Genomic DNA, 23,721 nt, shown 5'->3' with positions numbered 1-23,721 from the left:
TGTATGTGTTTGTATTGTTTCAAATTGGTGCTTTTCAATTTCAACCAGGACGGGTATAGCAATAATGGTACCAACTTAATTGCCTTGGGGGTACAGGTATAATTGCCCCCACCCCTGCCCAGTTATTGGATCATTAATGTATTCATGGACTATTTCTGAGTTGAGCATGAGGTGGCGCTGTACACTTTGGTCCATGAAATGGTATTGTATCTAACCTGGCTATGATCTGCCATTACGTGTTTTTAGTTATGAAATGCATTTAGGGCATCTCCCCCCCCCCCCCTTATCTCTTTTTGCAACCAATAATTCCATGATTTTCTTAGGAGCATGTTTTATTGGGTAACATTTGCATAGGACAATAAATTAATCAAGAAACCTTTGGGAAATATTTTCAACAGGGCATAAATATGACCAATCAAAGTACATGTTCATTTTTTTAAAATCTATCATCACACAGGTGTAGCACATGTTGTTAGGGATCACATCCTTTGGTGATCAAGTTTTGTATACATCTTGTATTATTACATAATGGTGGTATGATGAGTGAATAGGTTGGAGGGGGTGAACATGGCATATGAAATTCATAATTGTGAGCAAGTGTGGTGAGCAAGCCAATATATTTACCATCTTAAAATCAAAATCTAATTTGTAAAAGATTATGATAGAAAATACAAGAAAGTTCATCTGTGCCTTTTCCCACCACTGCTGGGCTGGGGGGGGGGGGGGGGCATCAACTGCTTTCTTGGAACCTTTGTTGGCAACTTCACCTGTTAAAGCCATGATGAATGAAGTAAGATGGTCTGTACACATGTGCATCAATTAGAAATTATGTTGCTAATCTTATACCCTTTTCCCATTCATAACCCTTCCCATTCATTACCTTTTGTTTTGGGGGACAACTGCCCCAGGCCCCTGCCCCCCATCTGTATGGCAGTCATTATATACATAAAATTCTATCATGGCCGTATGCAGATTTTTTTCCAGGGGGACAAAATGCATACAAAATTTCAAAGAACTTGAATGAAAGGGAGCAAAGCAAACAAGCATGTTTTGGGGGCATTTTTGCAATTTCTAAATAAAAAAATAAAAAAATCCTGCACACTGTCTGTGAATTTTGTAAAAATATTAAGAAAAAAAGAGGAAATTTTCGATTTTTTTTGTGTGTGTGTGGGGGGAGAGGGGGGCAACTGCCTCCTTTGCTACAAAATACCATGCATTATATAAACTAGTTGAACAATGTACTTTGTTTACCTGGTGATAAAGTCAATAGTTGACTGAACAATGAAACTAAAACATTATTTTGAATACCTTTACTACTTTTAAACTCTGAAGTTGGTTCCATTATTCTACTGTGTTCAACTTCTTAATCCTCTCACTTGTGATAGATGTCATGCACCTAATGTTAAAAAATACTTTTACTTCTAGCCCTTTTTTTTATTGCTAGCAGATGCTAAACAGGTCTCATGAGATTGACATATCTTCCTACCCTTTAAACACTTTCCATTAGAATAATGATTTTCCAGGTTTTACAGCACAATAAATCAGCCACATTCCTTGATGGGAAAATCATTTGTAAAAGTCCTATATCTATGCTTTATTATGATACTCCTATCAAGGGATGTGACATAAGAATAAATTACTGTTCCGTTTTTCTAGATTAATTAATGCTTGCATTTTAGTTAATCCATTGAATGAATCCACTTTTGACAGGCTGCCTGTCAGAACAATAACTTCCTTTTTTTTTCACAAACAAATTAAGTTTATATTAATATAAATTTATGTCAGATAATAGTCTATAGGAGAAAAAGAGAAGAGCTTGCTTTATTTTGTTTTTTTTTAAATAAATTTGGATACCATAATTAATCAAATTCATAAAATTATTATTTGATATTTAATACAAGGCATAGAAATAATTGGTTCACAAAACTATTCAACACACTCTTTCATGAAAGCCCCCCCCCCCCCTCAGCCCCATTGTCTCATTGGCTACCCATATTCCAACCCGCTCCACTTCTGCTCTGGGAACACAGAATGTCATCACAAGCCTTTTATTTGTTATTGTGAAAGAAATGAATGAAGAGAACAATGGTAGAACATGGTTTTCTTCATTCATTTCTTTCACAACATATGTAAATACAGGAGCTGTCATAGCTGTTGTACATGTATAATTTTTCACATAAATAAATAAATAAGTATATATATATATATACTTATTTTTTATTTATTTATTATATTTATTTTATATATATATACATACATACATATATATATATATATGCCTATATAATCATAGTTATGAGTGTTTTTAGGGGTGGTTAGGTGTACATGCATGTTCAGGCATCGCGAATGCACAACTCTGACAACAAAAACAAACATCAGATTTCAGATTCTCTCTTATAAAGTTCGAAAAATAAGGCCTAAAGATCTGTGTCTCCTCGACAATATACTTTTTGAGGCTTGATGATCAGATGTACAAAGTGAAAATAGAAACATAATTGAAAGGTTTGACATTTCAATTAATGTAAATTATGATATTCAATAACTTTGCAATCAAAACCAAACGTCATATTGATAAAAATAAGAATCCGTCAAGATTCGAGTAGAGATAGGTGCATCCACTCAAGGAATATGATCTGCATTGAACTCCATTTGGAGGCCAATGTCTACTGTTCAGGGTCGTGAGCAAGGACATCGCAAAATAATGTAGTTATACCAAACAGAGTATAGAAAAGAATGTACAAAAGCTTGAAACTAATAATATGTTGCTTTTCGGGATCAAGTCTCTCCCGAAGTCTCTTGTCCAATGTCCAAACGTAAACTTTTTCGCCCGCATCTAAATAATTAGTTTCAATTCAGTTTACTAAATTTATTCAATTATTCGTAAAGTTCACGATATAACAACAAAATATAAGCCAAAGCTAAAATATGTGTCAATATAACAATGAAGTGCATATTATGAAATGTATCAAGTATACAATTAACTTGTAAAAAATGTAGAAACGAGAATGCCGAACGATAAAAATATCCCTTGCCTTTGTAAGAGTCTAGTTATTAAATGCCAAATTTACAGAAAACTAGAAGTAAACATGGCGGTTGCCAGTGACCTGCAGTGGGTCCCTGAAACCCTTTACAATGCCGCTATTTCTGCTGTTGTTTCTACTTATTCAAGACACAGAAAAGAACTTCGACCTTTGCCTGAGAATATACAGTTCGACATTTATTACAAAGTAAGTTTTCATGAATGAAATTTGGGCACGAAATATGTTTATTTCGCAGCTGTTAAGATGATCGATGAGATTTTGACTGAAGTCACTGAGACTAGAGTGAGATACCGTACTGTGTGAGTGTGACTGTGAGAGTCCTCTATTCTCTAATTAGCTCTGCACACTGCAGGTATTGCAGCTGATTTAGCCTAGCCCTAGAGAGGACTCCGTGATCATATTTTTTTAATGATTTTGATATTGTCATTTGATCATGGAGCCTAAACAAGACAACCTATGGGACTGTGGAGAAGATAATACACTAGAAGGGAATTCCCTTCATATTTAACATTAGACCAAAAGCTTTGGTCTCTGTTATGTTGGTTGTTCCGCTGAACTCGATCCGTTGGCTCCGCTCACCAAATACAGAGACCGAAGTTCTAGCGCGATCTGTACAGGGGACTCAATGGCCATATGTTTATGTACTTAAGTTTGGGGAAAGAGTTCCATATGCACCCCCCACAAAAAATAACGAAAGATTGTTGAGACTTCCGGTTCGTTCATTTAAGATTTTTCTATCATTTTTTTTACTGTTGCTTACCTTAGTTGGGACTCGAACTCACCTCGTTTGATCTGCAGTCAAGACCTTTCCCGCTATGCTAGCGAGAAGCGCTGATACCGGAATGGGTATTTTTACGATTATCAGCCGATAGTTCGACTAGTCTTGACTCGCAGACCCTTTACTGACTAAATAAACCGATGTCTATGGACAATTACACGCACAAGATCTCGCTCGAAATTTGACGGAATAAAGCCATATTTTGGTATGTATTTCCACTTCCCCATCATATATGTTCGATATTAGGGCTAGATATATTATTCTGAACCTTCTCCATGTTTTTATTTTCAATTTAAGTGGGGGGTGCATATGGAACTCTTACCGTTTTATCCAAACTTGGAAGTGAAGTTGCGCGACAGCCGAAATACGTCACTGTTTTTTGCCCTTTTAAGTTTATTTTCCCCCGTTTTGGTGCATTTCAGGCCAAAACGGAACAAAATCTCTATTTTGGTACAATTCTTTTTCAATATTTTTATGAAATAAAGACAAAAATCGATGAGCCCCGTCGGGGGATTTTGCATTGTAAGTCCCCTAATGGTGGCTGCACGATAGCGAGCCGTCTGTGTACGAGGAGAAATTTAAAAAATTAAAATTTTTTAAAAACTCGAAACATAGTCTAATTTAACATTAGAACTAGTTGTCCTATTGACTGTATTTTTCTTATAGTTATAGACCAAAATTTTATTAAATTGCATACCTTTAATTTTTTATTTACCGTATACACCTAATGCGTATAAAGGTATGATAGTTTCCCCAAAAAATTAGAAAAATTAGGTTTCTTACCAGACCGATGTCATGTATCCATATTGTAAACACTGCAATATAATAGGCTTGAACCCGCTTCGATATGACGTACACGTACGTAGTAGATTCGATGAGCTGTATCACGAAGTGCCGTTTTGAAGAAAAATTAATAGATTAAAATTTTTTTTTCATTAAATAATAACATTTAAATATTGATTGTAAATAATTATCATTACAATAATAATTATTTACAATCAATATTTAAATGTATCAGTGCTTGACTTTAAAATTCCTTTGTTTTATAGATACATGGGCTGCAAATGACCATAAATGTTCTGTTTGAATGAAATTTGGCTCATTTTACTGTATAAAATCATGATAATTTAGTTTAAAATGACACTTGTCACGCTAGTCACATTTCCAAATGGCAATCGATTGAGAACAAAAAGTCAGGCGTTACTGAATTGTTAACATGATATTTCCAGATGTTTCAAAATACTCTCCAGAAAATTTTATCAAAATCTGGTGTGTATCTTTTTAGGAAATTACAGACAAACACAGTGGCCCGTATTCTGAAGTCGGGTTTAACTTAAACTCAGGTTTAAAGTTGTGGTTTAAGTATGGATAGCCAATTTTTACATAAATCACTAACAGTAAATATATCATATTTCAGCTCATTTGGCTCTCAAATCATTCATAATTGTCTAGGAAGTATAAAAAGATTATTGTCTTCACCATCGATGAATCAGGAAAGAGCAAAGTAAACATAAGAAACATACAACTTAATAACAAATTTTGATACTTTTGGTTTCCCATACTTAAACCACAACTTTAAACCTGAGTTTAAGTTAAACCCGACTTCAGAATACAGGCCTATAGGTTCAGGATTCTTCAATAGTGTCGCGTCACACGAGTCACAACAAACAAATTGAAATATCTCCTACAAAAACGACTGTAAATTAAAAAATTTTGTTGGACAATGTGTATTATCAATACTTTGATTGAAATAAATGGGGAAAAAAGTCCGCAATATACGATTTTCAAGTAATTAACATTAAGAAGTTAAAATTTTGTGTAAATATCACGCGAGTCACAATGGAATGGCTGAACTGCTGATTTTGCTTGCCATTATCAATAAATTTGGTATAGGAATTGGCAAATACAAATAATTATGTAGAGGTGTTTTTTTGGCAAGGCATTAATCAACATTTGCCACTCTCCATCCAGGTGTAGTAATGGGTATCCGGTAGGAATAAATTCCTTGAATGCTGGAGCATCTGATCAGGATAGCCGTGCCAAAGCCGGGGTAATGGTATGCAGTGCTTAGAAACATTATATTAAGCACTACATAAATGTTCCATATATTATATCAAATCATATCAGCTGCCAAATTTTTTAGGGGTCATCAATCTTTTGGAGTAAAAAAGTTGACTAGACCCATTTGGAATTTCAGATATCACAATCATGGATTTTGACAGAAATATGTAGGCCTATATTTTTTCACTGGCAACTTGCCTCTGCTGTGTGTGGAGTGCAATAGAAGGTAAGTTCAGGCATGACATGCATCCAAGTCATCCTCATGTGTGGGCAGGCCAGTGTGCAGGACTTTTCAGCTGTGGGGACAGAGTTGGAATAATTTTCGTCCAATATTTGGAATCATCCAATTGTTGGGTACCGGTACTTTACTCTACAATCTCTGATTGCAAATTTTTGTCTTATTCTCAATATTAAAGTCATAATTTCAAACCGTTACCCCTGCTTGTCTTGGTTCAATGACATTTGCTCCGGTGAAAATTGTTCCTATGGAAAACTTGCATGTTAATCAAAACCTATATCCTAACCTCCAAAATTAAATAAACCCTAATCCTTATCTTTACATTATTCTGAACCAAAAACTTTATTACAAACCTAACTCTAAACCTATGTCCTCTGAGATATTACCTGTAAGACAGGAGCAATTGTCGCAGGAGCAAATATCATGTTACCCTTGTGGTAACCAGTTTCAGGAGCTTGAGGCTATTGGACGGGGGACGTCACATTTACTCTGAGAAAAAAAAGTGTTGATGAATGGGGTAAGGGAAGGGAGTTGAATAAACCAAGGAAAGAAAAGAATGAGAAAGAAAATGTAAAATTTATATGTTGAAAGGAGGAAGAAGAAAGAAGAAAATAAAAGAAAGAAGGAATAAAAAAGAAAAGTATTTGACAAATTTTGTGAAATGTACTTCCACTAGCTTTAAAGGAGAATACAATATTGGTAATGAAATAGTTTGTGTGAAAGGAAAATAAAAACAGAATGTTGAAAGTAAAAAAAAAGAAAATTGCAAAGGAATAATCAATTTAAAATGTTATATAAGTGATTGAAAAATTAGACCACTACAACTTTGTTGCAAAGTGGAAATATGGGAACCCGCTGGTCATACTTCTGATCCACCCAGAGTTGTGCTAGTTGATGCAGTGTACAGTGCAGTCAGCTGCAGTGCATGTGTTGCTGTATGGATGCATGCAGCTTGCAGGTACTGCACTGGTATGATAATTATTCAGCCTTATATAAAAGTATAAAAAAGATCAGTTAAACCATATTTGAAATGGGGAATTTCTAATTATTAGTTAAAATGTCATAACACACAGAAGAGATATTAATGGATGGAAAATCTTTCACATAGTCTCAATGACAAGCCTGTGATATGCTGTATATGCATCAGCTGTTGTAAAAATAATGAACATTCATCAGAAGAAAGATATACCGGTATGTGGAGTTTACAATAGCATATTCTGAATGTTTTTCCTTGCACATGTTTGTAACAATTGTATTTTAACTTGTCATTATTTTTAGTTGTACAAACAAGGGAGACTATGCCAGCTTGGGATGGAATTCTGTGAACTGGACATCTTTGCAAAGGTCCTACGAGTAAATGACAAAAGGTGAGGACAAAGATGAAATATACAGTTGAAAATTAAATACATATCACTTCCATGGTGGTGTATCAGAGAGAGAGAAAGAGAGAGGGAGGGGAGGGGGGGCAAGGGGCTTAAAATTGTAAGCAAAAGTAAAATTTGAAGTTTGAGGTGATATCCATGCTGATCATAAGAGGCTAGATATTGGAAAATTGCCTCGGTTCTTGTCCCATACCTGTTAGTATGTTACACCACCATAACACACTCATGAACATGCATTATTTGCATATTATGTGATGAATTTTCACTTAAGTTTTTGTTTTTATTGAAAGCCATCTTGGATGTTCTCATTTCAGAATTAGACCAATTGCTTCTCACAGATGCTTGCTTGAATCTGAATCCTTTAAACATTGACATTTGACAAAGCCCAAGCTAAACATAACTTATGTCCTACAATACTTCATATTGTTTAGAATGACAGAAATTTTTGTGTTTCATAAAATGTGACTGTTCATAATCAGGTCTGGTGAGTGAAATCATCTGGTATTCCAATGTATTCTCACTTTGTATGTTACTTTCAGACACTTTCTTCACCACTGTTTCCAAGCATTGATGGACCATGGTGTCAAGGTGGCTACTGTCCTAGCAGACTCCTACGCTACCCATGCATCAATAGAGGAACAAAACCGAGACAGGGTTAGTCGGACGGTTCAGCTGGGGTTTTCATTAGGTAAGCGCACTTATTATATCCTACTACTGTAATCCTTACAGGGGAGTCAAACTGTAATTTTGGCAATGGGCAATTGGCCCTTAAAATGTAAAGAAATAACCTTTCTCATAGAACAATTCCTTTCAATTTTATTCTCTGTATATAACACAGTTTGTAAGCTATATCACTTCTTATAAGCTCTGTTACTCTGTTTCTTCTGAACATTGAAAAACATGTTACTTTACATGTATGTTTATCCCTATTACTTTGTTTTATAATGTTTGCGATCTCCCACCCAGCTCCCATGACAATGAGGCTTGCTTGGTTAATACCATTGTAATTTGTTTGGAGGAGCAGGATTTAAAAAGAAGTTCTCAGTATATGCTTACAATATCCAAGGGTTGAGCATTTTCAGCTTCTAGTTCTTTGAGATTTTGAATAACAGAAATCTCTATGGAGAACTACATAATCCAATCTGTTACACCTCACCTAACTGTGACTGTGCAGTTATTTATAATATTTTATCAGTCATCAAATGTATTAGAACATGGCTCAATGTGCTGGTAAATATTTTGAGATATCAGCTTACAAAAGTGTGGTATTGGAATAATGTTTAGTCACAGATTGTCATAACTGAAATCTAATACATCTCGCAATCTGTTCAGTATAGAATGACAGTGCTTTGCTCGGGAACATCTGTTTGCCAATTCATAAATCATTGCATTGAATGTGAGTTAATCAAGTTGGTAGATTACATTCACTTGATATGCTTTATGAATGAAATATCATTTGCTGTCTTAACCCTAAAAGGACTGGGCTATTTGAGATGTATTGAGGACGGGAGGGGGGTATGATGGCCCCCCTTCTGATCTCGGCTGCCGTTCGCGCGATCGGGCCGAAATTTGGCTAGCACATTCTTTTCCACATAAACTAGAAGCCAGTACAAAAAAAATCTGAAAATGATCATTTTTTATTTATTATGAATAAAATATGCAAATTTATTCATGAAAAACAATATTTGCATATTTAACACCCAATTTCACTTCAAATTTTCTTCTTCTTTTTTCCATTTGTTATCTTTTTAATCTAATTTAAAGGTTTCCACAAAGAAAAATTGCAAAAGTGAATTTTTTCCTTTTGTATTTCTTTGTTTTTTTGAATTTTTTATGTATTTTTTTTCCCCTTTTGTTTTTGTCTCGCCTGCATAGCAGAGCGAGACTATAGGCGCCGCTTTTCCGACGGCGACGGCAACGGCGGCGGCGTCAACATCAAATCTTAACCTAAGGTTAAGTTTTTGAAATGACATCATAACCTAGAAAGTATATAGACCTAGTTCATGAAACTTGGACATAAGGTTAATCAAGTATTACTGAACATCCTGCCTGAGTTTCAGGTCACATGACCATGGTCAAAGGTCATTTAGGGTCAATGAGCTTTGACCATGTTGGGAGAATTATTTTCAAAATCTTAACCGAAGGTTAAGTTTTTGAAATGACATAATAACTTAGAAAGTATATGGACCTAGTTCATGAAACTTGGGCATAAGGTCAATCAAGTATTAGTGAACATCCTGCTCGAGTTTCAGGTCACGTGACCAAGGTCAAAGGTCATTTAGGGTCAATGAACTTTGGTCAAGTTGGGGGTATTTGTTGAATTACTATCATAACTTTGAAAATTTATGGATCTAGTTCATGAAACTTGGACATAAGGTTAATCAAGTATTAGTGAACATCCTGCCTGAGTTTCAGGTCACATGACCAAGGTCAAAGGTCATTTAGGGTCAATGAACTTTGGCCAAGTTGGGGGTATTTGTTGAATTACCATCATAACTTAGAAAATTTATGGATCTAGTTCATGAAACTTGGACATTAGGTTAGTCAAGTACCACTGAATATCCTGTGCGAGTTTTAGGCCACATGACTATGGTCAATGGTCATTTAAGGTCAATGAACTTTGGCCGTGTTGGGGGTATTTGTTAAATTACCATCCTAACTCTGAAAGTTTACGGATCTAGTTCATAAAACTTGGACATAAGAGTAATCAAGTATCACTGAACATCCTGTACGAGTTTCAGGTCACATGACCATGGTCAAAGGTCATTAAAGGTCAATGAACTTTGGCTGTGTTGGAGGTATTTGTTGAATTACCATTCTAACTCTGAAAGTTTATGGATCTAGTTCATAAAACTTGGGATATAAGAGTAATCAAGTATCACTGAACATCCCCTGTGAGTTTCAGGTCACAAAACCAAGGTCAAAGGTCAGTTAAGGTCAATAAACTTGGGCCATGTTGGGGTAATTGTTGAATTGCCATCATAACTTCATGAAAGTTCATAGATAGAGTGAATGAAATGTGGACATGGGTGTAGTTGACAAGTCTTAAGTCACCGTTCAAATGTCATTTATGGTCAATGAACGTGGTATTATGTCATTATATGAATGGTGTTTTTGTGAATGATTATTTTATAGTAGTTTTCAAAGTTAGCACTGCTGCTATATTAAATTGCGTAATGCAGGCGAGACTGCCAGAGGCGTTCCACTTGTTTATTGTTTATTTTCAATGGAAATTACAGACCATTTAACAATCTGTTCAGTGATTAAACCCTAAATTAATTAAGCTGACCAATTACTATGGAAAATAATCACCCTTTTATGAATTTCATCTCTCATAGACTTTGTACACAAAGTATAAAAATGAGCCATTTTCGGCATGACATCGTCTCATAAAAAGTCACATTGCTTAGCAATGCTATACTCCTATGTCGTGAATTTGGTCTCAAAAGTTATGCGAGACTTCAAAGAAAAAAGTCATAAAATTTTGCTGCGTTATCTTTTTTCGTTTTGGAAATATCACACGATTCATATACATTATTGGCTGCCCTGAAATTTTTTTTTTTTCTAGAGGAAAAAAAATTAAAGTAGAAAAATAACCTCACTTAGAAATAAGAAAATGAAAAGAGTAATTTGTACCCTGATGTAATGTGCAGGGTGTACATAAAATATGTAAAGAAAGAAATAACATGATTCAAAAACATGTAGTTATATACAATATTAAAAAAAAAAAATTTGAAAAATAAAACAAGGAAGATGATCAGGTAGTATATATGACAGGGATTTCAACATATGTATGAGTACCGGTACTGCCAGGCTTCTTACAAATTTTAGGTTTATGTTTTCAGATGGATTGACTGAATTCTGAAAACATAGAGGTCTGACTAAGATCTTAAGAATAGCCATAGTGTCATGTTGAGTGGGAGTGTGCTTGTAAACATCTAAGTAGGAGAGATTTTGATCCTTGGGGTCAAGGGGTCATGAACAGATCCCGATACTCCCTAATCTTGCTATTGTTACACCACTTGGAAGTCAGCAATGATGGTTGTAATCCATGTGTTAGAATGGGCTTTGAGGCAGTAAACAATGACAATATGTACTGTGCATGATATTAATGCAATGTCAAAAATAATAATGGTGTTAGCAGATGAGTGTATTGTATGGATAATTTCACAAAACTGCAATTTTCACTGGCATTAATTATATTTTTTAATTGTTTATTTATTTTGCATGTTGTGGTTCATGCCTTTATATATGGGGAATATAGCACTAATTTTCATGTTGTTTTTTCAACGCTAAGTTTTATAGTCAAGCATTTCCAAAGCATTCTCAAATGGAAATATTAGCAACATCATTTGATTAGTAAAAGTTAATATTGTGTTGTTGATCTTTAATAATTACATAACATGATTTTAACAATTCATTTTGTCTTTATTATATTAATATCAGAGCAAAGTCTGCATGTTAATGAATAATAATTATTGGAGCTTGTTAAGAGCTGGTAATTGTAAGTTTGCATAATAATTTTCCAGTTTAATTCTAATCTGGCTACAAATCCCATCATACATTTTGTTTATACAAGGGCCCACTTTCCATGTATTTTCAAGAATCATATGAGACCCTTTTCATTAAACTTCATTGATTCAATAAAAATATGAATTCCTTATAGCCTGTTTAATTTCCTGATGAGCTTTAATGCCCCAAACTAATTTCACCCTGATAGTTATATACGTGACATATGCGATCTTTCATTGTCATAACTAGATGGATTAAGTGTATTGATTATATCAATACTAATTTTGTCCACCCTGTTTAGTTCTCCATGACAAAGTTATTTTGAATATCTTTTAATATTCTTTATATTTTCCCTTGTAGGAAGGCATATAAATTATTCCAAATGACACTTTTCTTTTTTATGCAATCCAGTAATTGTGTTTCTTTTTACTATGATGAGAAGAAATACATGTATCCTTTCAGCTAGGCTCCATACTAACTTTTTTTCTTAATGGCACAATTGGTCCACCAAAATTATCAATTTTATATTCTTGGTGGCCCGCAAAACAAATTTGGTGGCTCTAAAACAATAGTAAACATTACAATTCATCAAAACTTATATCCCGACCGGGCCACCAAGTGTTGGCTTTTACAGAATTTTGTTGGCCCAACTCTCGTTTTGGGCTGCCCCGGGCCACTGCTGATGTCGAGTCTTACTTTCAGAATAAGAATTTTTTTTTTCCTTTGGCTTCTTATCTACAACAGATCTCTTAATCTGAATTTATTTAACTTTCATTCAAACTCCATTGGAACATGCTACATGTATCTTGAAATGTATTGCACATTAAATGAATCATGTTTTACTAGTATTTTATTGATTTCTATAGCATTCTTTTAACAATCTTAGATGCGAGATGCCACAATGTTGACCATTTCATATACTGCCTTGTCTCTTTATGCCATAGATAAAAGTATAGTGCATCATGACATTTTGTGTTAAGCCCTGGGATACTTTAGTAATGATAGATAGAGCAATATCATCTGTTTTGTTTATAATTTGGTCCCAAATCAACATTTCATGAGGTAATGATTGAATATATCTTTTTATTTGATGATTTTTAGGTGGTTTTCTATCAGAAGCAGGATGGTTCTGTAATGCAGAGAAGGTCTATGAGGCATGCTTAAGGTTATGTAAACCAGAGACGGACCAACAGAGATTAATACGGGCATTTGAATGCACAACAAGGTTGGTTCAATTTGTTTTTTATTGATTTCTTTTCTACAGATATGGTTAATGTGTTTAAGTGGTTGGCTATATATAATGACGTTATTATATTAATTTTGACTGGCCTTGAGGGGAATCATATTGGCCCGAGTCTTTAGACAAGGGCAATATGGTTCTTTTAAGGGCAACAAATTTGATGTTTCCTGAAAGAAGAGCCAGTCAATATTACTATTATTACCTGTAAGGCTATACAATATGTAATTCAAGCTATTATTTGGAACAATTTATATGCCTGTTTGCTTATCACTCCTTCTGATTTCAGGTTATTCACAAACTTAGCGATGTAACACTTAATAAGCAATTGTGACGTAAATTGTTACCTTGCAATCGCGCATCATGCATGGCGCCCACATACACTTAACGCATAGAAATCTTGCGCTTGGCTTTGTGTATGCAATGGCCGCGCCGTGCATTATCTACAATGCGTTGGTTCATAAACTGGTTTCAGCCAGAATTCTCAGATACTGAAATTAGCGATCAAAATTGGCTCCTACTGCGCAAGTGCACTAGCAGAAATATGGCCAATATTGCCCTCTGTTTTTGTACAGGATTCCTATGGGCAAAGCCCGAGAGGGCAACATGGGAATGTTACCTCATTGGTCTGGGATTGAAAGTAGCGAGCGAAATATGATATTTATTCATCTGCTAAAATGCCTTGTTTAGGTAATAATGGGTTTTATGATTGTCTTTTGAAAAAAAACAAGCTAATGCAAAAATGATAAGGGGAATCTTGAGATTACAACGATATTACCTCAATTTTGAGAACTTTAACATTGCTCAGTAGACCATTTATTTTCTCTCTGATATCACCATTAAATATTCTAACTATTTGGAAAGCAGAATTACTCTTGTTATTTCATATTATGTAAGCGTTTTGGTCATAACATGAGAAAACACCCTATATAGATGCCAAAATGTATATTGTATAATGTACAGGCAGCATAATGCCAAATCTTAAAGATAAATGTTTGACTAATCTTCCTGCACATTTAGATTGATTGTGCTATTGAAAATTTAATGTATAGTTCTCAAGGGAAACAATTTGTTTCCTTGTTTCCTAGAATCAATGTAGATATTTACATATATTTTGTTCATTTTACAATATTCAGATTAATACATGTCCGGAATGCTAACTGCAAGTACAGCCAAGCTGAGGACTCTTACAACTCCGCTCAGAAACTCTTGGAGAAACTCAAAGGGATGGGTGTGGCTGTCAACGAGGCTGCACTTCATGGTGAGATGTGCTCACTTCTATTTTCCAAGAGCCATTACGATGAAGCGTACAGGTCATGTCAGGCAGCCCTACGTTCCATCTCACCCCGCCTACCTGTCCGATGTATTATAGACATTCTTCGTCAAGCAGCCAAGGCATGTGTTGTCAAGAGAGAGTTCAAGAAGGCAGACTTGCTCATCAAACATGCAGTGTGTCTTGTTAGGTAACTATAACAACTTGATTCTTCTATTGCAGTATGGATTAAAGGTCTAAAATGCAGAAGGATGTGAGGAATGGATGATGGTTTCATAAGCCATGTGTGAAACATACATTATGTTACAGTGAATTAATGTGAGTAGACAAATGGGATGTCCATCATTTTTAAACCTCTACCCACCAAAGGTGACATGTTTTTTAGTTGTCTCTCTGTCCATCCATCTGTCTTGTTTACATTCTCAAAATACCTCATGAACCGATCATCTTTGATTTTTGTCCAAATATGAAGATTGATCATGTTTTGGAGTATTTGTATGGTTAATGGTCAAGGATAACAGTATATATATACAGTGAAAAATCTTGTTCTAGCACTATTAAGGATTGTTTTGAGGGACTAACTTTAAAATTAGTTCATGTATGCATATTTAAAGAACAATGTTAAATTTGATTTTGGAGTCATGAGGTCAAAGGTCATAGAGGTCATTATATCTGAAAATATATTGTTCTGATAACTTCAAATTTGGCTTTAAAAAGTCATCTGTTTACATATGATGAATATCTTGTGATATTCAGACTTCGAACTTTGTGTATAACATATGCTGTGGGACTGTCAATGATCTGTTTTCTTTCTTTTTTTCAATTCTGTACAGGGAACATTTTGGTGTAAGGCATCCTAAGTATTCAGATGTTCTGTTAGACTTTGGTTTTTACTTGCTCAATGTAGACTCAATATGCCAATCGACAGCAGTGTATCAGGTACGTCTTATTCACAGTTGTTTGTTTGACATACAATAGCTTGACATGTTTTTGATTGGGCTGAATCCTTTCCAAATTTCTCAAATTGGTACCATTTATGTTTATATAATTTACAAAGTCAAACAATGAAAAAGTATTTAGTCAGTGAATCCCCCATAAAAGATTTTTCCAGATAAAGAAGAAATTTTCATTTATTTTCCTAAAAAAGGTGGTTGAAATTTCACCCATTGGCTTTGTTTATGAATGATGCATGCTTTTTATCATGTGGACTATTAAACAGGTCAACAGAATTAAAAGGTTTGATTGCTACAGGTGGTGTTGTGTTGATAGATTTAGATTTATATACCACTCCTTAAAGTGTAAATTGCCTCCTTTAAAAACCTAATGAAGATCTAACATTTCCCAGGAAGTGGAGAATGTTCATACAATACATGTCTAATTCTCATGAATCACCAGAATAATGATATAATTGTAAATATATTATAAATTGATGATTTGTAAAAGCAGATTATTAATAAAAGTTTCCTTTGTTTTCACTTTATTTTCAGCAAGCTTTGGATATACGGTTATCAGCATTTGGAGGTAGGAACCTCCACGTAGCAGTAGCCCATGAAGATCTAGCCTATGCATCCTATGTGCATCAATACAGCTATGGCAAGTTTGATGACGCTAAGTAAGTAGAAATTACTGATTCGCCTAATAACTTTTCGTTAGAATGGATGCTAACTATGCAGTGGGTAAATGTGTATGATTATAATCGTTTCTTATTGTGATATTGAGAAATTGGCTTGAAACAAAACTCAAATTAAAACCATTGTTGAGGTAATAGTGTACACAAAAAATAGCCTTTTGAATGCTGGTGTAGGTATGAAATTGAAAAAAATCCAGGAAATTATTAGTTGTGGACGGAGGAAATTGGGCATTTTGTCATATTGTATTGTTATTTTTTTTCAGGGAGCATGCAGAGAAAGCCATCAGTATCATCACTCAAATCTTACCTGAAAATCATCTCCTATTAGCATCCTCAAGAAGGGTCAAAGGTATGTAGTTAAATCTATTATGTGATTTAATTATGAGTAGCTGAAATTTGCACAGATTTCTAACAGTGGAAAACGTTATTTACCCTGCAATATGTCCTTATAGAAGAGAATTCAATACCATCTTTTGAATGAAGTATATAATGACATGGGAGCTATTGCAAACAGGACAAACAGTTTGTGATTAGTTGTGCAATTAAAACTTGATATATCCTGTACACCATTATGGATACAAGACAGTGAGTAACTGAGGTAAATGAGGTGCTGTGGGCTTTCAGTGTCTGCAAGAGTTTGTGAAAATAAAGTCATGACAAAGTATTCTGCGAAAGAATGAATTGCTTCAAGATAGTGAATTCGGTCACCTTATATGGCATATTATAAAGTCCCACAGATATGATCCAATGTCATTGTTTTATCATCAGCACTCATACTTGAGGAGATAGCTATAGACTCCCATGACAAGGACATTGAGACCAAACTTCTCCAAGAGGCCCATGACCTCCACCAATCTTCACTCAATCTTGCCAAGCAGGCCTTCGGAGAATTCAATGTCCAGACTGCTAAGCATTATGGGAATCTTGGAAGGCTCTACCAATCAATGAGGAAATTCAAGGTATAAACTTCTTTTTTAGCTGACTTCATATTTATCTACTTACTCGATCATTTTCTCCAAAAATTTCAAGATGAAACTCAAAGCATCAGTAGGGACTGATCTTTAAGATTTATTGTTCATTGTGATTAATAAAATCAATTGTGAAAATGTGCATTTTGATCAATAACTAAACTGTACATTACAGGTCCCAGTGGATGTATTGATTGAATTGAGGCCACCCATAAAGTTAATTGAGTGGCCATTTAAACTCCATAGCCATAGAAGGGATGGGAATGGTTAAAAAGATAACAAAATTGTTTTAACCAAGATAAGATCTAAAGTATATCACCTATATTGTTTAGAGAAAGGAGTGAAAGCACTATCATTATTATCCAAATTGCACATCATTGCATAATTTATTTCATATTAGCCTACTGTGTGTGTTTTTTTTTATGTGTAAGTGATGAGAACAAGGAATTTGTCGAAATAACTTTTGGAGATTGGGATTAGTTTAAATAATCTTACATATTATGAAATACCTTAATTTAGATGGCTGAGGAGATGCACGTTAGAGCAATAGAAATTAAAGAGAAACTCCTGGGTGAAGAAGACTATGAGGTTGCACTGTCTGTGGGTCATCTCGCCTCTCTGTATAACTATGATATGAAGCTATATCACCAGGCTGAGAAACTCTACCTCAGATCAATTGAAATAGGTCAGTATTTGAAATTTTTTCCTTATTAAAGGACAAGACCACCCCAACAAAAACTTAATTTGAATAAAAAGAGAAAAATCCAACAAACATAACACTGAAAATTTCATCAAAATCGGATGTAAAATAAGAAAGTTATGACATTTTAAAGTTTCGCTTAATTTCACAAAACAGTTATAAGCACATCCTGGCTGGTATGCAAATGAGGAGACTATGACGTCATCCACTCACTATTTCTTTTGTATTTTATTATATGAAATATTGTAATTTTCTCCTCATTGTCAAGTGATGCAACGATTAATTCCTCCCGGAACATGTGGAATTAGCATTGTTTAATACTATATGGTTCAGTCAAGTTGGTCCTTATTTTCAAATTTGTAAAAAATGAAATATTGTATAATTCAAACAATAAAAACAAAGGAAATAGTGAGTGATGGACATCATCGACTGACTCACCTAGTTGTGCATATCACCGTTTTGTGAAAAATAAGCGAAACTTTAAAATGTCATAACTTTCTTATTTTGCATCCGATTTTGATGAAATTTTCTGCACTATGCTAGTTTGATTTTTCTCTATTTATTCAAGTCAGCATCTTCCTGGGGTGGACTTGACCTTTAAGTGTTGAACACTTAGTCACCCCCCTAAAAAAAAATTATCATTGTATAGACAAACATATTTCAATGAAAACTTCAGAATTTTTAATTATTGCTTTCAAAACATTAAATCTTGTCTTTAATGAACCTGCTTTGAACATAATTATCTTGGTCTTGTGCTGTAAGACTGTCATCAGATCTCCATGACATCTTACAAGCTACTGTCAGAAATACTGAAATGGTACTTTTGAAATGAATAAGTAGAAACTGGTTAAAGTGCATCAAAGTTGTTGGGTTTTTTGGGGTATTAAGAGGACCAGGGTCTCATCTGCCATTTATTGTAAAGAATAGCCTCCGTAGGATCTTTTCTTGATAAAATCAATTTTTGCTTTATGGGTTATCCAAGAAACTTGGTAGTGAAATTAAAACGCACAGTACCAACAAAAGTCTTTCAGATCATTTACAGACTTTTTGTGTATGTTCCACTACTTACTATACATGTTATTACTAAGAGTTTTGGTACCTATATTACCTAATATTAATTTATGTGTATTATCTTTTGTTTCCCCCAGGCAAAAAGCTGTTTGGCTCAGGCTACAGTGGTCTGGAGTATGACTACAGAGGATTGATCAGTCTCTACTACAGCACCTCTAACCATGCTCGCATGTTTGAGTTCCAGGATATACTAAACCATTGGAACAACATCCGTGACGGGAACAGCAGTCCTGTGGACATCCTGGAATACCTTGCAAACTGCAGGACAGAACTTACTACAAAGGAGATCATTGATAAGTTCTTCAAAATTGATTAAACCTCCAGTCTTGTGGATGTTGTCAACTGTCTTTAGTTCATGAAAATTTATGGCACGACCAACAACTGTGTGTGCATCTGTTGTACAGGACAGAACTCATCAGTGGCAAGTGTCAGTTACAGGTTCTCTTGAAGATTGATTACTCTGTGGATATTTTTTGGATAACTTGCCAACAGCAGCAGAGGACTTCCTGCAAAGAGGCCACTGATCATATGTTTTACATGGACTGAACATGCATCTTCATTTCCTGGCCAAAACTAGGACAGGCTTCACCTGCAAAGCTATATAAGGCAGTTTGTGGAATAATCACTTTAAAGTTTTGTTGCTGGATGTAACTTGCCACCTAGGTCCTTGATAGATTCTGAAGGATTAGTTATATTTCTCCAGGTGGGTGTTTCATAAAGCTGTTTTTAAGTTACGAGCAACTTTATGAATGACTGGCAATCCTTTCTTATTGGAGCTAAATCATCACCAATGAAACTTGTGCACATAGTTTACCACAAGAAAAAGATCACCAGTCATTCGATTAGTCTCTCGTAACTTTATGGAACATCCACCGGGTGTGTGAATGTTTGCTTAGGCGACCACTCTTGAACAGAGGTCTTTTTTAAAGGAAATCATTGTTAAGTTCTTTAGGGTTAATGAACATTCATGTATCCTGAAATACCTTTGAAAGTATGTAGTAAAGAAAGAATGAGTTCTTGCACCCACCGAGAAGATACTTGATATTTCACATTGCGATTTGGTTTTATGAATATTGGTGAGAGACCTTTAAAAAGGTTTCATGGATCCGGTCTTGTCATTCATTCCCATCTTAATTAAATATTTCTCACACAATGATATTTACCGTTCACCATACCTCAACAGCACTGTGGATATCATTATAGCTTTCAGCAGCCTAATAGCTATCACCATACATGTATGTACATTCTTCAAGATTGATCATACTTCAATGCTGGATTGATATCTTTGATAATCTGGGAGAATTCAAACCTTCCTGAAGTTCTATGTCATAGTCTTCAAGATCAAGAGAACCTTTGATAATTGTAATAACTATCTTGGCCCTGTTGTATAAAGGTTACCACTATCATAACATGCAATATGTGCTAGCTTCCATGAAATCCTGGTTTTATTCAGTCGAGCATCGACCCATTATAGTTACCATAAGATGGCAAAGTTGCCCTGATACTGGTGGAAACTTTTTTAGATCAGGTTCATTTTAAAGACACCATTATTTAGATCAAAGATTGAATAATGTTCAGAGTTCAGGTAATGTTAGTTACACAAAGTCTGTACTTGCTGTGTATTGACACTGCTGGTGCTTCATGTCATGCATAGACGCTGTATATGAAAATGTGTTTGATGTGTGTATGAAAGGTTGAAAAGTGTTCTGTTTCTCCACATTCATTCCTTTCATAAGAATACTGCGATGACTTCGGACACACGGTCATCTGTCAACAACAGTGTATAGCGGGTGCTGTGTGATGCATATAGGGAAACATGAGATCAAACATTCAACTTTGGCTTTCTTGAAAATAATGATGGATATCTTTCTTAAAGATTGGGGGTCGTAATGAATTCTTTTCCAGGATAGTACTCAGATAGATCTTACAGGTCCATGATAAAGCATTTATTTATTCCAAAATTCCTTATAATCCCATTTGAATTCATAGCCATTATTCCACATGTATAATACAAATTTCTTGTTAAATGAAACGCATACTTAATTGGTTGTCCATCATTGATATAACTTTTTTCAGTTCCCAATGGTTATCAGTGCAATTCAGAATACAAAATAAGAGACTTAGAATATATGAATATGTGTGCAATTTTGCATTTTGGAATTGAAGGTTGTTGATATGCAGTATACCAACGCTCTCTCCTCCAATTATTGACTATTCTTTTTTTTTATGAATGCTATTTCTCATCCAACCTCTCTAGATCTGTCATAATAGGAGATAATAAAAATATTGCTTTTATATTGGACTCATCAAATTAATGCATACCAGATTAACAGAGGTATATTTAATATATGATAGGCAGACATGGACACAATACTTTGCCACATTTTGGCATTATTTCATTAGGCTATCATTTACATTCCAATAATATATTGATTTTATACTTACTCAACATGACTAAAGTGTGAGACCTGAATGTTCACTTATGAGTATGCAGTAGATCTGAAGTCTTTTCTTTTATACTTGAAAATGAGATCATAAATTAGCTTCATTGTGTTTATTTTAGATCCTTCATGAGAAGAAAATATCTAGAATACTCCTCTCAAGCCATAAAAGTTACAATTCTAATCTACTCAATAACTCTCACAATGTATTCAGTATTTTATGTCATGCTAGTTCTCCCTCTTTATTCCCCAAAGTAGCATTCTTGTATTAAATGCTGTCCTTGTTTCATTTATAATACCGGTAGTTATATACAATAGATATATTCACTGTATACCTGATTTTTCAAAAACCAGAATGCTGAAAACTGATGATATTTGGAGATTGGTTGTAGTTGAGTAAAACATTGCTTTTTTGTTCATGATCGAAAAGATTAAAAAATGTAGATAACAATGGCTGAATATAAAGTTAAGTTTGCATTGAATTTGATGTATATTAATATGCGAAAACAAACCCTTTGTGATAGAGGCAGTGTTATTTATATTGAATGTTTCATGAATTATTGTTTTGGAAATAGGATCTATGAACTAGATTGAAATTGAGCATTACAAAGCATTGAATTATAAGAAGCAGCCATGAACCATTTCCTACTATATTGGTGTTATCATCCATTCTGCATCTTCATCTATATTTATCAACTGAAAAGTGTCATTTCAGGTCAGATTTTGATTGAGTATTGTTAATTATATAAATGTTCAGTCTTGGGAAACAATCCATATGACTTCAACAAATTATCATTCTGTGCCTGCCTCAAGGGCTTATCTCCCTCTACAAGAGACTAGTTGGAGACCTAGTGGTATCTATGCTGATTGTGGAAATGTTTCTATGTCTACTAATCTCCCAACAGGTGTCAAAGATATTTTTGTGATGTCTCCTTGAGGTCAAATTTGTCTAGGATTGGGGGAAAAGTCTCTTTTAGGTCTGCTGGAGGTCATTGAGTCCCAATAACATTTGTCTGCCTCTACGTGGCAATGTCTTCACAACATTAAAGACATTACTTTACCAAGTACATACAGGCATCTGAGCGCCACTAAAACTACTTAAGATCTAATAGTAGTAGGGGTCATGGTGACATTTTATAGTCAGACACAACAGGGCAGTTTAAACATTGTACTTCTAGAAACACATGGTTAGGAATTAAAAAGCATGGGACTGTCGGTGTCTCCTGTAAAATAATTAATATTGAGTATAATAGAGTGAACCATTAGCCATTGTTATAGAGATAGCAGCTTCTGATATATTTTAGTTTATATGTGAGCATATGATCTGCTTAAATATATATTGATGTACACAATTATGTTTTCTTTTTATTTTCGCTGAAACCTAGATGAGATTTGTAAATAAGATATCACTATAAATATATATATGTTAACTTGTTTAGAGCATTGCAAAAAGTTGCGTGAGCTTGAGTTTTAAACCTGTACAGAGTAACAGATGACTTGTGCGCGCTATATACTTGTAGGTTGGAGAGCATGTGATATATATAACAAATATACATGGATATGTAAAGAACAACTGAATATTTGTGTGATGTGTTTGTCATACACAGACTAGCTATGACTTACAGGTATGAGAAAACAGAAAAAAGGGACAAATTTTCAGGTTCGAATTAGATAAACTCATGGACAATTTCATGCAATGGACATGACATTTCAGTTTCAAAGTATTAGACTTTAGAATTTACAGTATTCAAATAGTTCTTGTTGAGTTTATCAGATTCAAATTTATATAAAATATGAATTTAACAAAATTTCATTGAACAGTTGATGGAATGGGTGTAACGGACATGATTTCAATGACATGAAATATCTGATCTGGTACTCACAAGTCTTTTCTCTATATAACTAGAAATTCTAAAGTGTGATGCTTTGAAATGGTCTGAAATTTCATGTCCGTTACATAGAATTGAAATGATTGACAAAGCTTTGACTGAGACAGCAATATAACTTAGAGGAGAAATTTCCCGAGAAAAAATAATAAGAGCAGCTGTTCGTATCCATGTCACAAATCCCAAACTTACAATTTGCATAACTTTCTTAATCTTTGATGGATTCACCATTACATGTTACTTTTTTTTTTTTAAACAAACATTTCGTCAGGGTGAACTTTCCCTTTAAGCATTGTTCAGACCAGTTACAGGTTGCTCAGCAACAAATCCCTTCAACAACTTGGTTTCACTGTAATGATATACAAGTGATACTTTATAGTCATCAGATTATACAATATGTACTGTTTACATTTAATCATTAAATGTACTTATTTACTCCCAAGAATTTCAACTTCATTAAAAGATCTTTGCAAGGATCAACTTCCATATTTCTGATCTGCTAT

General features: G+C 34.4%; 1 protein-coding gene across 1 annotated transcript; it reads left to right on the top strand.

Annotated features, from left to right (window-relative positions):
- The first annotated feature begins 3,052 nt into the window (after positions 1–3,052).
- LOC129254814 (amyloid protein-binding protein 2-like) lies at positions 3,053–22,913 on the top strand. Its single transcript, XM_064109617.1, has 11 exons — positions 3,053–3,227; positions 7,397–7,485; positions 8,040–8,188; positions 13,114–13,237; positions 14,386–14,712; positions 15,356–15,461; positions 16,010–16,134; positions 16,416–16,501; positions 16,921–17,111; positions 17,640–17,805; positions 18,969–22,913. Exons 1-11 carry the CDS (start codon positions 3,087–3,089, stop codon positions 19,205–19,207), a joined length of 1,743 nt encoding a protein of 580 aa, XP_063965687.1. The 5' UTR covers positions 3,053–3,086; the 3' UTR covers positions 19,208–22,913.
- The last annotated feature ends 808 nt before the right edge of the window (positions 22,914–23,721 follow it).

The sequence above is a fragment of the Lytechinus pictus genome, chromosome 2 (genome assembly GCF_037042905.1).
Source record: "Lytechinus pictus isolate F3 Inbred chromosome 2, Lp3.0, whole genome shotgun sequence".
NCBI classification, from domain to species: Eukaryota; Metazoa; Echinodermata; class Echinoidea; order Temnopleuroida; family Toxopneustidae; genus Lytechinus; species Lytechinus pictus.
The sequence above is the reverse complement of the archived record's forward strand: the minus strand, read 5'-3'. Positions and strand labels throughout refer to the sequence as shown.